The 17,361-nt window shown below is 35.7% G+C and overlaps 3 protein-coding genes across 3 annotated transcripts; 1 reads left to right on the top strand and 2 right to left on the bottom strand.

The window, feature by feature from the left end:
* Positions 1-604: 604 nt before the first annotated feature.
* On the top strand, positions 605-2,374 carry LOC121737946 (ubiquitin thioesterase otubain-like). The gene is made up of 5 exons (XM_042129690.1): positions 605-747; positions 830-1,129; positions 1,271-1,492; positions 1,955-2,065; positions 2,253-2,374. Exons 1-5 carry the CDS (start codon positions 640-642, stop codon positions 2,337-2,339), a joined length of 828 nt encoding a protein of 275 aa, XP_041985624.1. The 5' UTR covers positions 605-639; the 3' UTR covers positions 2,340-2,374.
* A 2,780-nt stretch (positions 2,375-5,154) lies between these two features.
* On the bottom strand, positions 5,155-8,062 carry LOC121739659 (putative E3 ubiquitin-protein ligase UBR7). Its single transcript, XM_042132179.1, has 3 exons — positions 7,982-8,062; positions 7,739-7,909; positions 5,155-7,010 (listed from the first exon to the last, which is right to left on the bottom strand). The coding sequence occupies exons 2-3, from the start codon at positions 7,901-7,903 to the stop codon at positions 5,289-5,291; spliced, it is 1,887 nt and encodes a 628-aa protein (XP_041988113.1). The 5' UTR covers positions 7,904-7,909; positions 7,982-8,062; the 3' UTR covers positions 5,155-5,288.
* A 989-nt stretch (positions 8,063-9,051) lies between these two features.
* On the bottom strand, positions 9,052-10,009 carry LOC121739660 (radial spoke head protein 9 homolog). The gene has a single exon (XM_042132180.1). It carries the CDS (start codon positions 9,910-9,912, stop codon positions 9,097-9,099), a length of 816 nt encoding a protein of 271 aa, XP_041988114.1. The 5' UTR covers positions 9,913-10,009; the 3' UTR covers positions 9,052-9,096.
* Positions 10,010-17,361: the final 7,352 nt, after the last annotated feature.

The following is a 17,361-nucleotide window of genomic DNA, read 5'->3' as shown; positions in this document are numbered from 1 at the left end:
ACCCCCTCCACTCACTTCGCACGCTCCGAATAGTCCGTCAAGTAAGTGAAGAAATTAAAAAGTGGCAACATCGTAGTGTCATCCCTTTTTTCTTAGACTGATTTGAAAGGGATGACACTACGATGTTGCCACTTTTTAGGGTTCCGTAGCCAAATGGCAAAAACGGAACCCTTATAGATTCGTCATGTCTATCTGTCTGTCCGTCCGTATGTCACAGCCACTTTTCTCCGAAACTATAAGAGCTTTTTTCCGTCTATCCTATGCTTGTGGGATATCTATGAATAGGTCTTTAAAGTTTAAAAATCATATTGAGGTTTCTAATATCACTTTTTTCTAACCTGCATAGTTTGCGAGGGAGACTCTTCCAAAGTGGTGAAATCTATGTAGCAAGTAGTTTTTTTATACGTCTTAAATAGTAAACCTTTTAATTAACTTTCATTATATCAACTGAAATATAAAAATAAATCAAAATCCTGTGGTCGTGCCATAAAGTTAATATTACCCATAGACTTTATATGCTTTTAAACCTTGTTTCCAAGTCATTCCAAGTCGTCTGTCGTGCTGACATTGGTGCTGATTGGTGTTGACTGCTGAGTGCTGACATTTGAGTTTTGACAAAAATCTGGAAAAAAGTAAAAAATGGCGGACGATGCATCAAGCAGCAGCGGTTGTACCGGTAATTTATGTGATAATTCAATAAATCAAGATGAGTTAATTATGAAACAGCAACGAGAAATTGAAAAAGAGGTAAATGTATATAAAAATATCCTGTAATAACCCACAAAATATAATTTTGTATGAAGATGACTTATGTTTTGTTTGTTTTTAGATTTCAGAGTCTATACCACTTGTTGGAGAACTTGAAGAGTTATCGTCTCTAGAAAAAGAATACAATGAAGATCCAGTGTATCTTCTAAAAATAAAGGATCTAGCCTCAAAGTATAAAAATATTCGTAGGACACGTCCTGATGGAAATTGTTTTTTTCGTGCATTTTCTTACGCTTATTTAGAGTATTTGCTCACTGATAAAACAGAATACGACAAATTTCACGAGATTGCTAAAGATTCAAAGGAAGTCCTTGTTGCTTTAGGCTTTTCTCAATTTACCGTTGAAGACTTTTATGAAACAGTAAGTATACATTTTATATTATATTTTATGAACTCCGCATAATATAAGCAATATACAATAGCACAACCATATAAAATAATCTCCAATTGAATTAAAATTGAGTAACAGATATAACCGGAAATTTGTTTATTATATTTTCAGTTTATGGAAGTGGTGCAGAGAGTTGGTGAAAAGTCGGGTGGTGCACCAGCAGAAACAGAGACCATAAGAGAGGAGCTTCATGATAAATTTAATAAACAAGGGTATTCTGACTATATTGTGGTGTATCTTCGTTTGATAACATCTGGCCAGTTACAGACTCAACATGACTTCTATCAAAACTTCATAGAAGGACCGAGATCAGTCACTGATTTCTGTAGACAGGTTTGTTTTTCCTATTTTTTAATACAATGTAGAGGAAAAAAAATTATAATTAATGGACAGAGTTACTTTTCCCTAGTTTTTAATATAAACTACGAATAATAAAAACTAGGGAAAAGTAACTCTGTCAAAAAACATGCTCCACAGACCACAATACTTGTCAAAAAAGTGTACCTTAGGTACACATTTCAATACATTTGCAATATTTTATGTGACCTTGAGCAGTACTAGGCTGACGTTACATGACATATCAAAAGAAACCAAATTTAAAACGGTAATAGTATGGGAGTTACGATTCCTTAGTTTGTATTATTCGTAGACTATAAAGAAATAACAGACATGTACTGACTTTCATATTTACCATTTAATATAAATATGGTTGGCGGGTTAAAATTGCATCCTATAAAGGGTAATTTTTAATAACATAGCATGGAATTAAAAAGTGTTTATTTGGAAATATTTCAGGAGGTGGAACCCATGTATAAGGAATCGGATCATATTCATATCATAGCTCTTAGTAATGCTCTTAAAATGGGAGTACGAGTTGAATACATGGATCGTGGAGAAGGCAGTCAGGTAATGCTTTTAATCCAACTTTTTTATTAAAGCACTTTTTATGTGATGTATGAAATATTGTTTGAAAGATATTGACCACACACAATGCCTAGAAATTACATAACATCTTGACAAAATATAATAAGAAATTACCAGTACTACATACATTGTGGATTTTCATTTTTATTTACTAAAATTTCTTTTTTAGGTGATTGCACATGACTTCCCTGAAGGTTCCAAGCCCCTAGTTAATCTGTTGTATCGGCCAGGCCATTATGATATCCTCTACGCATGATTGTGATTATACTTTAACAATAAAACTTAATATTACTTTGCAGTTTTAGTTTTTTCCCATAAAAAGTATATTGAAGGTATTTTGTGAAATTAATCTGCAAGAATAATTATATGGCTCTACGCATATTGGCACAGAGTTTAAGTTACCAAAAAATTTATGATACACTAGCTGTCCCGGCAAATGTTGTTTTGCCCATATTATTATATTGAAGTGACTAATATATAAGTATGGCGCCAATGTCGTCCGACCTGGCTCTCATAGGCATTTTCAAATATTTAAGAAAATGTTAATAGCGTGTAATATTCTAGCTCTGAAAAGAACTAATAGATCTAAACTGCTAAACTCCCCTTGATTTCCTCCGCCCACTTTGCCGTCGGGCCGGGCCGTGCAGTAGAAATCGTAATACTTACATATTTTAATTTCGCCATAACTTCAAAACCAAACTTCCAATTTTAGTCATTCAAAGACCATTATCTAAATAAACTGTACTAGTCATTAAATAATTTATTTGGATGATTAATAGCATGAGTAAAATAAAGGCGTTTAAATGTAGTCCAAAAAATTCAAGATTTTTTGAAATAGAAAATTGTTGTGCCTCACTCGACATAGATAGGTATAGTGTGTCGCGGACTTTTTTGTAGATATTTATAAGATCTACAATTAATTAGAACATTTTATGGTTCTATCTTTTATAGCTTAGGCAGCGTACGCAAAATAAGTAACTTTTCTGGTCGATTTTTTACACCTTGTCTTCGAAAAACCCAAATATCTTACGGAAACCTATTTTTTCCTAAATAAAATTTAGCCTATGTTACTCGTGGCAATCTATGACTCGTGGTCCGTGGATAATGTAGCTTCCGAATGGTGAAAGAATTTCAAAAATCGGTCCAGTAGTTTTTGAGCCTATTCATTACAATTATACAAACAAAGTTTTCCTCTTTATAATATTAGTGTAGATTACATCGCTTAATGTCTAAACACACTAGGCCGAAGTTACGTGGCGTAAATTCCGCATGATTACCATAGGTATAGGTGTTTAGACCATAAAGTTAATATACCTACCTAGCGGAATCCGACCAAATGACGTTGGTCTGTCATCTGCCTAGGAATCAATTTCCTCGATGGTACATGCACATTTTCTGGACTCTATACGTTCTACACTCAGCTTGTTGAGTATTATAGACAGATATTATGTTTGTGTACATTTTTTTTATGAAATAAGGGGGCAAACGAGCAAACGGGTCACCTGATGGAAAGCAACATCCGTCGCCCATGGACACTCGCAGCATCAGAAGAGCTGCAAGTGCGTTGCCGGCCTTTTAAGAGGGAATAGGGTAATAGGGGAGGGAAGGGAAGGGAATAGGGGAAGGGAATAGGTTAGGGGATTGGGCCTCCGGTGAACTCACTCGGCGAAACACAGCGCAAGCGCTGTTTCACGCCGGTTTTCTGTGAGAACGTGGTATTTCTCCGGTCGAGCCGGCCCATTCGTGCCGAAGCATGGCTCTCCCACTTATAAATGTCTTAAGCGGCCCGCATTTAAAAAGAAGCTAATAGTTTTTTTAACAAAAGTATTTCTTCTGTAGATGTTTAAAAACCATAAAGTTACATTCAGACAACAGCGGGGCTAAAATGGTCGCTTTGGAGAATCATAATAATATGATTCATCTTTTAGGGTTCCGTACCCAAAGGGTAAAAACGGGACCCTAATACTAAGACTTCATTGTCTGGACGTCTGTCTGTCTCCAGGTTGTAACTCAAGAATAGTAACAGCTAGAGAGTTGAAATTTTCAGATTATGTAAGTACTTACCGACAGTATATATTAAGTCTATGGTACTTACCTATATCTGTTGGCGCTATGATAACAAATATAATATGTAAAATAGCCGTTCAATCAAACAGCTAGCCCTTTTATTGAACAACGCCATTCAATCACACGTCTAGCTTTTTAATTGAATACCTATTTGTGTCGCTCAAAACGTTAATTACTGCAGCTGATTCATCATTCAAAAGCAGCCGTTTGATTAAATTAGTTCAGCCCTCAGCACTGCGGCTCTAGTTGCGTTTTGTTTACAATATGGCGTCAACTAGCCGGTGTTTTGTGGTTGTATTAAGATATTTTTCGTAAATATACGTTACAAGTCATTACAAGTGCTATTAAAGAGACATACACTATGGGGGCACATACGTGTGAATCAAAATTTAAACAAAATATATTCGAGGAGAAATGAATGAGTATGAAATGGGATTATGAAATGCATCACCAAGGTATTTATTGCAATCGTGTTCAGAATGAGTTAGAATACAATTTATTCTGCTTGTTATCATAACGCTTGTGTAATAATAACACGAAACTAATGGTCACCTTAGTTAATTTGCTATTTAACCAGTTAGCTAAGCATTGTCTAGCTGCAGTGTTGAGCGTTGCAGTCAACAAGCCGGTTAAACGACTTATAGCCATGTGATTGAATGGCGTGGTTCAAAGGGTTTGATTGAACGGCTATTTTAACCAGTCGACTGCGACATCTGTACTAATTTGACATTTGTCAGTTTGATAATTCATTTGCTGAATTGATTGAGAGGAATTGTGACCATTTTAGCCCCGCTGATTTCTACTGCACTACGGTACTTGCATTTGCGAGAGGTGCGCATTATATCACAGATTTTAAGTTCTCTGTACTATACAATATACACAGGCCATATACTTAACATTAGTCGCCCAGTTTTCTAATGTATAACTTACAAAGAAAGCCTAAAGAATAAGACAGAAAAAATCTGTTTGAATTTGGGAGGTATAGGGATATAAAAAAATTGAGATAAATGAATGACTTATAATATCAATGTTGTTAAAAAGTCTTACAAGAAATGACAGCTTTTATACTAACACACAAACATTTATCATTAGCTTACTGTTTAAGTTGTAAAATAAAAGTGACTATACACTAAACAAATTATCTGCAAAAATAAACACCATCAGGTTCACGTTTGGGCTTCATACCTGCAAAAAACTCCTTTATGTCTTCTTCTTTGACTACCTCTTTCCTTTCTTTAAAGGTTTTGAGGAAATCTAAAAGTTTGTCTTTCATTTTATTATATTCTGTCAATGCGTTAATTTGTTGAATTCTATCTAAGGATGAGAGAGCTTGGAGGCCTTTCTCATACTGGGATGCAGGTTTACCTTCAATTCTTTCCTTTTCCTCACCTAAACTTTCATAGGCAGTAACTGTATCATCAAAATCAGTTAAAAACAGTACTGACAAATCTTTATACATAGTTAAACATTCATTACAAGTGCATAGTTTTTGCCTAAAATCAGATGGCCAAAAAGTAGCTCCTTTGTATGTTTTCTTAATATTTTTTGGCCGAATACAACTAGAGTCTAATTTAACTCGTTTTCCAGCAGCAGTTGTATCAACATCAGTGCTATTTTCAGTGGAAAGTTTTCTTTTGTTCTCAGATTTATTGGTGTCTTCATTTGTATTTTCGGTTACCATATCTTTATTATTTTTAATTTCAATGTTTGCATCTATTTCATTTTTATCAGAATCCTTTGTATCTGCTACGTCCAAATCATCACTTGCCTTTTCCGTGGCTTCCTCCTGATCTCCCGTATTTTTTATTTCAGTATCTAAATTAATATCCGTTGACTCTTTTGCTTCTGTTTTGTCTGCGGTTTGGTCAACTTCTGCTCCTTTATCGACTTTAGTATTTGCTTCATTATTTTCGTTTTTATTAGGGGAAGTACTAGTATTATCAGCACTATCATCCTTCTTCACATCAGAGCTTATGTCATTTCCATCGGTTTCACCTGTGTTTTCATCTTCCTTTTTACTAGTACATGACAGTTGATCTGCCTCTTTATTAGTAGCATCATCTTTAATACCAACTGGTTCAGATGCATCAATAGTTTTATCTTCTTTTCCTGGGTGATCTCCATCCATTCCATTATTTTTCAATTTATTTTCTTCTTCAGGATCAGCTAACAGTCTATCTTCTTCCATGCGTTCATCCTCAAGTTGGGTCTTTTCTTTTGTAGTATCAGCTTGTTCTTGCTTTTCCATATTAGATTCTGTATTTATATTATTATCATTGGAATTATCCAAAGATTTAGTTTGTGGAGTTAGGGGCAAATTCTCATTCTCAATATGGTTGCCATTCAAGTTAGTTATTTTTGGAGTATCAACCACAACATCAACATCATTTTCAATGTTTACTGCGAGGCTGCTGTAATCATGGAGGAATGAATTTTTTTCCATGCAACCTTTGCAAATCATTTCGGAATACTGATCATTAGAAGGCACAGTTGCTTCTAAATGGTTAGCATGGAGCCAATCTTCACAAATAATGCACTGAATCATTTCATCTTCAATAGTAGATTCTGGATCGGGGTAAGGACGATGACAAATGCAATATAATCCACTAAAATTCTGATTATATTCATTATTTTCGTTAAGATCAGATTTAGTTGATGTATATTGGCAGGGGTTAGAATCGAACTTAGGATTTCCACAGTCACATCGAAAATTTCGTTTTGTGTACAGTTCTATAAGTTCATGATTTTCATGGCAAGTAAGGCTGCATGCAAGGCATACTCCAGCCCTTTTAGATGGATCGTCTTTAGCTCCAGAACAGCATGTCATACATGCATATATTGCTTGCCTCTTAACATAACCCTGAAATACATAAAACTTGTTTTTATTACTTTCATACTTGTTTCTGACCCTATTTTTTATTTTCTCCAGAGTATAATTTTCCATTGAAAATACTTGATAAGGGGCATATTAGATTATCATTTATATGATCATATATCTGATCCAATATAAATGATCATTTGATTATATCTGTGTATTACACTATCATATTTCATTGATCATATTTTGCGTCATATGTGGTTGCAATGGCCAATGGAGAACACTAACGCTGACAGGTATTGACATCAGGGTTACTAGATCTCAGAGCATTCGATTTGTCAGAAGACATCGTCATTTTTAATATGGCTTGTTTTTTGATATTTCAGCAAGATTATGCAAGTATATAATTAGAAAAAATTACATTACTTTATTTGAAACATATTAACGAACAAGAAATTAAAAACTCTTTTTAGGTTTCCGTACTCAAGGGGTAAAAACGGGACCCTATTACTGAGACTTCCAGTTTCTCAACCAGACCTTCTTGAAACAGGTATGCTGCCCTAGCTAAAATCCTGGGTATGCCCATGTGGGCTCATACATTTCTTATGAGGATTAATGAAACCCATGTAGATGGTGTGCATTAGCTGTATACAGCTATGGCAGCAATGCGAACGTTTGCGTATAGGGTCGCACTATTAAGAAATTTTGTTGTAAATGTACCGCTAATATTAATTACTGTTATGAATTAGGTGATTAAAGATTTGTGTTACCTTTGAGTAAGTACAATTCTTTTCATCTGAAGCGCCTAACACAGCGTTAGCATTATTCTCGAAGTCTTCTTGTTCTTTGAGGACGTCCATCATTGTTACAACATTGTGTCCATCACAGTCTTCCATCTCAGTATCTTCAGTGGCGGTTACCGTATTTTCCTCCATTTTCAACTATTAAAAATAAATTGGATAAGGAATATGTTGTATCTTTTTTAAAATAAGATGAAACAAAGAATTTTTAACGCCGGTTTCAAGTTGAATGCCAAAGCCCAAATTGTTAATTTGACATTTGTGATTTGACAAATCAGCAATCAGCAGTCAGCATTCGGCGCATGTTCGGCGCGAATCGCCATTTATTTCAGCCACAGACTGCACTAAAAGGTACTACGTACGTAGTATAAGGTAAATGACTAGTAGATTGGACAGTACCAGTCATTGGAAAAAACACAAAAACACATTATTTATTAATGTTGCTTTAAAAATTTCCTGTTTTTAAAGTAAAAGAACGCCCATTTTTAAAGAAAAACAGTTATTTTTTTAAAGCAACATTAATAAATATGGTGTTTTTGTGCTTTTTCCAATGACTAGTACTGTCCAATCTACTAGGCATTTACCCTATATTAATTCCATGGTAACAACTTACAACTCACAAGTCACAAGTAATTTTTTTTATGGTAATAAAATAGTTCAACGCATAAACTTATTTATTAGTCTATGGTTCAGCGTGTAGAGCTCAATGCAGAGCTCTTTGTATGAGCTCCGTGGTAGAGCTCGACAAGCCTTGACGAAAAAAGGAACTAACACTGTCATCAATCATCATACAAAAACGCAATTTTCGACAGGTATAGCCTGTCAAGAAAGTGAAGAAATTAAAAAGTGGCAACATCGAAGTCTGTCTGTCTGTCTGTCTGCCTGTCTGTCCGTCCGTCCGTCCGTCCATCCGTCCGTCCGTCCGTCCATCCGTCTGTCTGTCTGTCTGTCTCTCTCTCTCTCTCTCTGTGTTGTGTATTGTGCATAAACGGCTCAACCGAATTTGCTAGTAACCGCTCAACGGAGTTGCGGGCATCATCTAGTAAGTTATAAATCATCACGCTGAAAATAATAGGACCGAAGAAACAGAGGTACAGAATATATATTAGTAGTACCAATTACCAAACAGAGGATAATGTGAAAAAAACGGCGGCTTTTTTGCGGGAAAGTGTACGGTTTCCCTAAAATTCCAAATTTAGGGAACGCGGGCGAAGCCGCGCGGGACATTTAGTATAATATTATAAAACAGATTTATAGATACAAAGAAATGCAATTAAACAAAGTTGTGTGTAACTTTAAATTATAATATTATCATCAATGAAATGAATTCAAATTAGAAAAGGCATGTCAAAATTTTTGTAGCCGTTACCGGCATATAAAAAACCTGCATCTGGCGTTCCTATCTTGTGAAAAAATATCACTCCAGGCCAATAGAGGTTTTTCAAATAAACGACATTGCCTGAATGCTCCAACGATACATTCCAACAGCCTTTGGGTATGTCCATATCGATGGAATCCAAAAAATCCATACTATAATTATAATCAGGCCTAGTCAAAAGATTAGTGTTCCATCGATGCTGAGCGGGACGAATGTGCATGTAAGACTTGAGACGCTTGGCTTCTGCTAGTTCCAACCCGTAAAAGTGAGGATTAATAATAACAGACAAATCTGGGTGCTTAATGATTTGACCTCTGGCACAGATTTCAGCTTCATCACAAATATTGCTTATCGTGGCCGCGAGGCGGTTTTCCTCCTTCATTGACTGATAGCGTTCGGGATCGCTCTCTTCTAAGGACTCGTCTAAAATTTGCATCTTCCGCGACGGATCACCGCAGAATGGCAGGGGTATCATCAGGGAAAGATACTTATACTTCTTTTTCGGCTTAGGTAGCAGGGACCAAAGTTTGAAGTCTGTAGTGTAGAAATACTTTTTATCGTTTAAGGCGTCCTTTCCGAAGCCAACAGCTATGTGGTAATCATTCTCGGTGGCATAAATCTTTCCCCAGTATTGAATCGTTTTAAAGTGATTTTCAACTTGAAGGAGAGTTAAGGAGTTTTCGAGCTCGTATACAAGTTCAGTGGTCAACATCACACCATTTATACAAAAATATTCTTTATATTCCCAAAGTTTATGAACATCCATGGCTATCCTCAATTTAAATACCTACCTGGTACACTATATTATATAAGTACGTATTTATTAACAAAATAAGCTTATTAAAATCGAGAAACAACTAATCTTGAAAAATGTCTAGACCAAAGAGAATATAATCACATGGTCTAGACAGTTTAGATAATATAGACAGAAATGTGTCCCGTGTATTATTTTCCTCTATGCAGAAATGTTACGTAGTTTATATCCTCTTTGGGTAGAGTGAATATTGACATAATATTATTGTTATTTTTTAACGACCTAGTATTATAATCTGAAAGTGTTAAAAAATAAATTGCATTAAACATTTTTTTTTATAATTTACCCTGCTATCTTGATTTTTAGGGTTAGATTTTTCCGTACCCAAAGGGTAAAAACAGGACCCGATTACGGAGACTTCTATGTCTGTCCGTCAGTCTATCTGTCTCCAGGCTGTATCTCAAAAAGTAAAAACCGCTATAGCTAGACTTCTGAAATTTTCACAGATTGTGTATTTCTGTTGCCGCTATAACAACAAATACCTACTAAAAATAAAATAATATTAATTTTGGCCTTTTTTGCTTGAAATCAATAATAGCAACGTACTACATAGGCACCTGTAATTTGCAGAAAAGCCTTAATTAGATGTATACTTAACGTGACCATACGTCCCGCTTTCAATCTGTCCTCAGAATGTGGACTCTGCGAAGTGCGAACAACGTCTACTTGACGGACGTTGTTCGTAGAGTCCACATCCTGAGGATGCTCCGGTGTAAGGGCGAAACGCGCGTCGAGGGTTTCAACCTGCATGGTGGTGAGGGTCCTTGCACGGATTTGCCAACATTATTGCTTGTGTGGTAGTGATGTCTGCAGGTTCTTGCCGCAAAGTTGTACTTTGAGTGTACGCATAGGCAGTGTGGGAGGAGGGTAAGTAAATGAGTGAGTGTACGCATGCCTAATGCCTATGCGTACACTCACTCATTTACTTAAAGGTGGAAGTCTATTTCGCGAAATATTGCTAAAAATAATAACAAACTAAAGAATCATGGCCAAATTTGTATAGGAGCTGGACTCGACTTTTATTTTTGATGTCCCTAAATAAACTATAGTTAGATTTGGTTGTTCTTATGCTCTAAACATAATTCCGTTTGAGAATTATGTCTAAATAGCAACGATTTTTTTATAATAATTAATAACGTTTACAATTATTTTGAGGTTAGACTTAAGAACTACCTTTTTCCCGACTGCGGTGTGGCCTACAAGTGTATATTCGGCGATCTCGTTTCTAATTATTTCAATTTTTCCTAGAGTATTACCCAAATAATAGAACGAATGCGAATGATCGCCGGCTGTCAGAACATAACTAAACTAAAATATATTGACCTTTTTTTTGTGGCTATTTATAGACACATTTCTAATGATTTTCGATGCCTTAAAATATTAGGGAATTTTTGCTACTAATGGCATATCGGGACGCCACCGCCCACCTGGTACGATTTGGCCATTGTTCTTTTAAGTTTAGCTTTGTGTCTGCCTGCTTATGTAATAAGTAGTTGTCTGCCTGCTTATGTAATAAGTAGTTTGTTATTAAGTACATAATATTGTGTACTTAATAACAAACACGTGAGGAACTCTGAACGATAATTTCATACCGATCTTCTGCCGGTTCACGGTTGCACCAAATATGAATGAAAAATGAAGAGGTATTTACTATTTTATTTTAAGGGTCAACAAGAATTACCTACCAGCAATGTAAAACGAGTCCGCGTCTCATGTGACAATTACCGACATCAAATATTTGCTGGCCCTCTGTTGGTCGTAATTCGTAATTTGAGCACCTACCGCCAATGTAGATAGGAACCGTGTGTAATCCGAAATGTATGTAGACAGGGGTCATATAAATTTGGGGGTTGTAAAAAAAGGCCCAAGTAAATTGGTCATATTTGTAGCGATAGAGTTTCGAGTTTCTTGTTTATGGACTCTTGGGGAAACATTTGAGGAAATATATTTTGTATATTTTATTATCACAACTTTCAATTTAATAAAAAAATATCATTGATTATAAATATATTAAAAACGTACTTTAAGGTTGGGTTGCACCAACTATATACTTAATTTAACTATAACTGTAACTTTAACTATAACTTTAACTACAATGCAAAATGTCAAATCTTTGGTTAAAGTTATAAATATACGCCGTCAAGACGCCTTATTTAACCATTACCATAGAGCTCGACAAGGTTTTAAACGCACGTGGCGAAAAAAGGAACTAACGCTGTCATCATACAAAAACGCCGTTTTGACAGTCCTCCTTTACCAGCAGCACAGCAGCGCCCTTGTTGGACCAGCTGTTATCTGTCAATTTCTCCGGTCAAAGTCAAGGTTAAAGTTAAATTTAGCCGTAACTATAACCTTCACTTTAACTTTAACCACGCCTCTGGTGCAACCCACCTTTATAAGTGGGAGAGCCATGCTTCGGCACGAATGGGCCGGCTCGACCGGATAAATACCACGTTCTCACAGAAAACCGGCGTGAATCAGCGCTTGCGCTGTGTTTCGCCGAGTGAGTGAGTTTACCGGAGGCCCAATCCCCTAACCCCTACCCTATTCCCTTCCCTACCCTCAACTATTCCCTTCCCTTCCCTACCCTCCCGTATTACCCTATTCCTTCTTAAAAGGCCGGCAACGCACTTACAGCTCTTCTGATGCTGCGAGTGTCCATTGGCGACGGAAGTTGCTTTCCATCAGGTGACCCGTTTGCTCGTTTGCCCCCTTATTTCATAAAAAAAACCCTAACTGTTTATTTCCAGTATTAGCCCCCCACCTATCGAAAATCAAGGTTTTCAAAACTAAACTAAAGGCTAAATAACTTTACAATAATGAAACAATCAAAAATATTAAAGAAGGTAAGTACATTATAGGGATATCTACCTATATCAAAACGAAACGGCTTGAAAAGTTGAACATTTTATTGTATGACGAAATCTTTTAAGATAATTATTGCCCATGGGACAAAAAAGTTAATCAGGGTAGAATGTAAAAAATAATACAGGTGTTTTTTTTTTGGATAAAATAAAACATTCTGTAGTATTGCACCGTTCGTCAGGATTGCTTATCATTGGACATCGGATTATATGCACGATCAAAGTATCGAATATGCATGCAAATATGCACGGAAAAATGGCCGAAATATGCACAAAATATGCACAATCAAATATTATTTTTTTGGGGAGTTTTCCGGTGGCGCCGTCAATAAAAGCGCAAATTTTTATAATTTCTACAAATGCAGGATTTTTCATTTCTTATACCGCACCAATTATAATTTTCTACCAACATTTTCCGATTGCAATCTTAATTCCCATGGAAGTTTATTAAATCGTTAACTACTTTATTCAATTTTTTTACTAATGTTGCCAACTACTAAGAAAAATTTTGTTTCTAGAAAGATATTGTACCTATTGTGTGTATTGCATTCTTTAAATGGGGATGGAGCCACATATTTGAAGTATTTTGATCTATCGTACCTCTGTTTTGTGGCCTCGGTGTGTGTGGTTAGCTAGTTTGGAGACTACGAGTGCATAAAACTACCGAAATATGCACTATCAACGAAAAATGTACAAAATATGCACTATCGCCTAAAAAGTACCATTATATGCATTTGCATATACAAGTATGCAAATGCATATAATCCGGTGTCCATGGGCGTACCCAGGTTCTGGGCCAGGGGGGGGGGGGGGGCAAATTATCCAGGTTTTGGGCCAGGGGGGGGCAAATTACGCAGATTCTGGGCCAGGGGGCAGCAAATCAGATTTTTTTATAAGCTAGGTGTTTATAAGAAATAAAAAATTTATAATTTTTACTTGTAAAAATATTATATTGCAAAGAAATGGCAAAAATTCGTTTTATTATTTTTAATTTTTATAGATGAAAGTACTAGATAATATACTTAGTAGGGACGTCAACATGATCCAGGGGGGGGCAGCTGCCCCCCCCTGCCCCCCCCCCCCCCCCCCCCCCACCTCGGTACGCCCATGCCGATGTCTACTTATCATATACTTAAGGTACATACAATTTCTCCAATTCATTCAAAATTTTTACATGAGCCCACACCATTATCTGTCGAACTCTTCATTAAATTGAAGGTTAATCATAATTAAAATATGTCTCTGAGTACATGTAAAAAAAATGTTTATGAAATCGAAACTAATATGTACTACCTACGAATTATAAAAACATTATTTTATATGTTATATCTTTTACGTAAAAAAACTTAGTTATAAGAGTTGTTTGTCATAATCCTTTTATTTCTTTTCTAAATATCCTTTTTTGTGGTTGTCTGGAAAAGACCGCTTAAAGCGGTAAGACCTTCGATCGAATATTCAGAATATTAGATCGAAGGGTAAGACCGCCAATTTGCGCTCTTCCTAAAAATTGTTTCTCTTTCGCATTTTGTATTTTATAATGTGCAAATAAAGAGTTCATTATTATTATTATTAATATCAATAAAGATTTCTAGGGGTAGCGAACTTAATTATTATTATTAATTACAAAATTACATAGTTTATTGTACTGTGTGTCTGCGTGTAACTAGAGCTGAGCTACATTACTCAGTTAAATATTGGTACTTACTTGGTTATTTATTATTTATTTATTGCGCGAATAACATTTAATATCATGCAAATTGTAGAATATAATATTGAGGATTACCTATACTGCGTCTGTAGAGCTAGACGCTGAATAAAGCTATTTTTGAACTTAATTTGGAATTGAATCATATGTTTAAAATATAACATAATATAATTATAATATTATATAGCAACCTAAGCAGTAAAATAATATTATAATTTCATCAAGTTTTTAAAATATTAATAATTGGAAATCACCCTTTTAAATTATTATTCATAGTTCCACTACTCATTACAAGATGGCGCTAGCAGACATAGTTTTAGCAAAAATATTTAGAGGCGATCGAGGCGATAGCCAAGTCGCGCTATTAGGGGTACGTATGAAGAATAAAAAATAGTTATGTAATCAAATAAAGTTTATTTATGTCCCCGTTGTGGCAAAATTAAATAGTTCTGACAAAACCAAAGTTTCGAGATATTCACGTAGTTATACTTTATTCAACTTTTAAATTAAAACTAGCTATTTGACCGAGCTTTGCTCGGTATTCGATGAAAATGACATTTTCTAAAAATGATTCCTATCTAGATTGATTTATCGCCCCCGAAACCCCCTATATACTAAATTTCATGAAAATCGTTGGAGCCGATTCCGAGATTCCAATAATATATTTATATACAAGAATTGCTCGTTTAAAGATATAAGATACATATACCGTACTAAAAAAAGAAATTATTTAATTTGCCACAACCGTTATTGACGACCAAGTTGGAGTTATAATGATTTTTTTACGACACTCATTTAGTTTTGCCCAGGGGCGGATCTACTTAAAGGCTTTTTGGGCTGCAGCCCAGGGCCCCGCGAATACAGAGGGCCCCCAACCGAACTGAAACCAAAAGAGGATATTGACAATAATAAAAATTATCTAGAATTAAATAAATCCGATCATAAGGCTGGCAACACTGCGATCTATCAACCCGTGTGCGCATAGCGGTCGGTGTATTCCTTGTATTGTCTATTACTGGGGACTTAATAATAAAATATTTTGTTTTCCTATTTTCTTCCTGTACTTAACATAATATACCTACATCACTACAGAAAACAGTTTCTTGTTAAAATGGCAAATAGTTGAGTAATTAAGTACAGCAGTATTAGCCCAGGGCCCCACAAATTCAAGATCCGCCCCTGGTTTTGCCACATTCAAGAAATAACAATAAGGTACAAATATTTCCACTTTCCAGGGAACAAATTCCCATATTTTACTTATACTGCCAAGTGCCAACCACAATTCGTAGCAATGTTTCGCGATGAGTTGTGATAGAATGAAATTAATATAAAGTTATGTACTTTGTTTTGTGTTGACGAAGGAGTATAAGGTGTAGTTATTTTATTATTTCGTAAGCTTATTATTACAATACGAGTATATACATTTGGAATCAAAGCAATCAGAGTAATTTTGTGGTCAGTTAGCAAAATGAAAATTGGCATTATTTTATAAATCTTTTCACTGAACGACGCTCAAAACGGTATTTTTTACACCTATGTAGCTTAAGTTATTTTTCCATTACTTATTTGGAGCATGAATAACACTTAAGCGATTATTCCACAAGCTCGTATTGTTTACTATGGCGCATCAGCAACTTTTGCTTTCTCTCAAAAGTTAAGCTATGGCGGTTAAGCGAAAAGGTCCTCTGGTTATTTCAATAAAGATATTGTTAAGTCAAAAATGCTGCGTTTTAATCATTTTCTGTGATGTCAGATATTTTAATCGAATCTAGATAGCATTAATCGAAGTGACAATAGCGAAAATAATGCTGAATTCAAGACGTTATAGATGGACTTCAGACATTGATTACTGTATCACCCAAGTAACAAAGTTCTCCTATAGTGCATTGAGGTGGAGAGCCATGTTTCGGCACGAATGGGCCGGCTCGATGAAATGAAATGAAAAATATTGATTTCTAAGTAGGTTAACAAAGTTAACACTTTTAGAACGTCGCGTGACGCGTCTATATGAGGCCTACCACCGGTTCGGGAACTAATCGCAGAAATACCACGTTCTCACAGAAAACCGGCGTGAAACAGCGCTTGCGTTGTGTTTCGCCGAGTGAGTGAGTTTATCGGAGGCCCAATCCCCTACCCTCCCCTATACCCTTCCCTTCCCATCTTTCATAAAAAAAAGATAGTCGGCAATTTTCTTCCGACGCCCATGGACTGCGAGTGTCATTGGGCGACGGAAGTTGCTTTCCATCAGGTGACCCGTTGGCTCGTTTGCCCCCTTATTTCATAAATCACACACACATGCACAGTTTATAGGCTTGGAGCACTAGCAACTCTCTCTTAGTGGTTCCAGGTTTTACTACCAAGCTTACACGTTACACGGAGTTCGTTTGGGTTTATAGTAGACGTTCTTATAAGTTGACTTATGGTCGTGTATAGAACGAGATTATAGGCGCAGTATAGGCTAAGATGGCCTATACAAGTGTTTCAAATGTGTAAATATACTTGAAAGAACTTGCTCCAGTAACACTTGTAATAGGCTACAAGGAGTAATTATAAATCCGCTATAAGGTAATGTATAGAACGAAATGCACTTAGTACCATTTTACCTTGTTACTTGAACTTATAGTGGTGTATAAGTCATCTTAATATGTGCCAATTATAAGTAAATTAGTTCTAAACAGTGGTTTTTTCCCAGAGTAAGTGTACTAATTGGTACTATTGTGGGTATTGGAAAGCTGTTATAGTCTTAATTTCTATAAGTAATATAAAGGTTTCTTGAAAACTATAAGTGTCCAAAGTATTCTTCGTGAAGTCCATCTAAGCTTTGAAAAAATT

This window comes from Aricia agestis, chromosome 2 (assembly GCF_905147365.1).
Source record: "Aricia agestis chromosome 2, ilAriAges1.1, whole genome shotgun sequence".
Taxonomy (NCBI): domain Eukaryota; kingdom Metazoa; phylum Arthropoda; class Insecta; order Lepidoptera; family Lycaenidae; genus Aricia; species Aricia agestis.
This window is presented reverse-complemented; position numbering and strand designations above follow the sequence as displayed.

Excerpts from the sequence above, each read along its gene's own strand:
- LOC121737946 (XM_042129690.1), top strand. The coding sequence starts at position 640 with ATGGCGGACGATGCATCAAGCAGCAGCGGTTGTACCGGTAATTTATGT. Across the intron at positions 748-829 it reads AACGAGAAATTGAAAAAGAG|ATTTCAGAGTCTATACCACT; the intron begins GTAAATGTATAT and ends GTTTGTTTTTAG. Across the intron at positions 1,130-1,270 it reads TTGAAGACTTTTATGAAACA|TTTATGGAAGTGGTGCAGAG; the intron begins GTAAGTATACAT and ends TTATATTTTCAG.
- LOC121739660 (XM_042132180.1), bottom strand. The coding sequence starts at position 9,912 with ATGGATGTTCATAAACTTTGGGAATATAAAGAATATTTTTGTATAAAT.
- LOC121739659 (XM_042132179.1), bottom strand. The coding sequence starts at position 7,903 with ATGGAGGAAAATACGGTAACCGCCACTGAAGATACTGAGATGGAAGAC. Across the intron at positions 7,011-7,738 it reads AGAATTGTACTTACTCAAAG|GGTTATGTTAAGAGGCAAGC; the intron begins GTAACACAAATC and ends TATGTATTTCAG.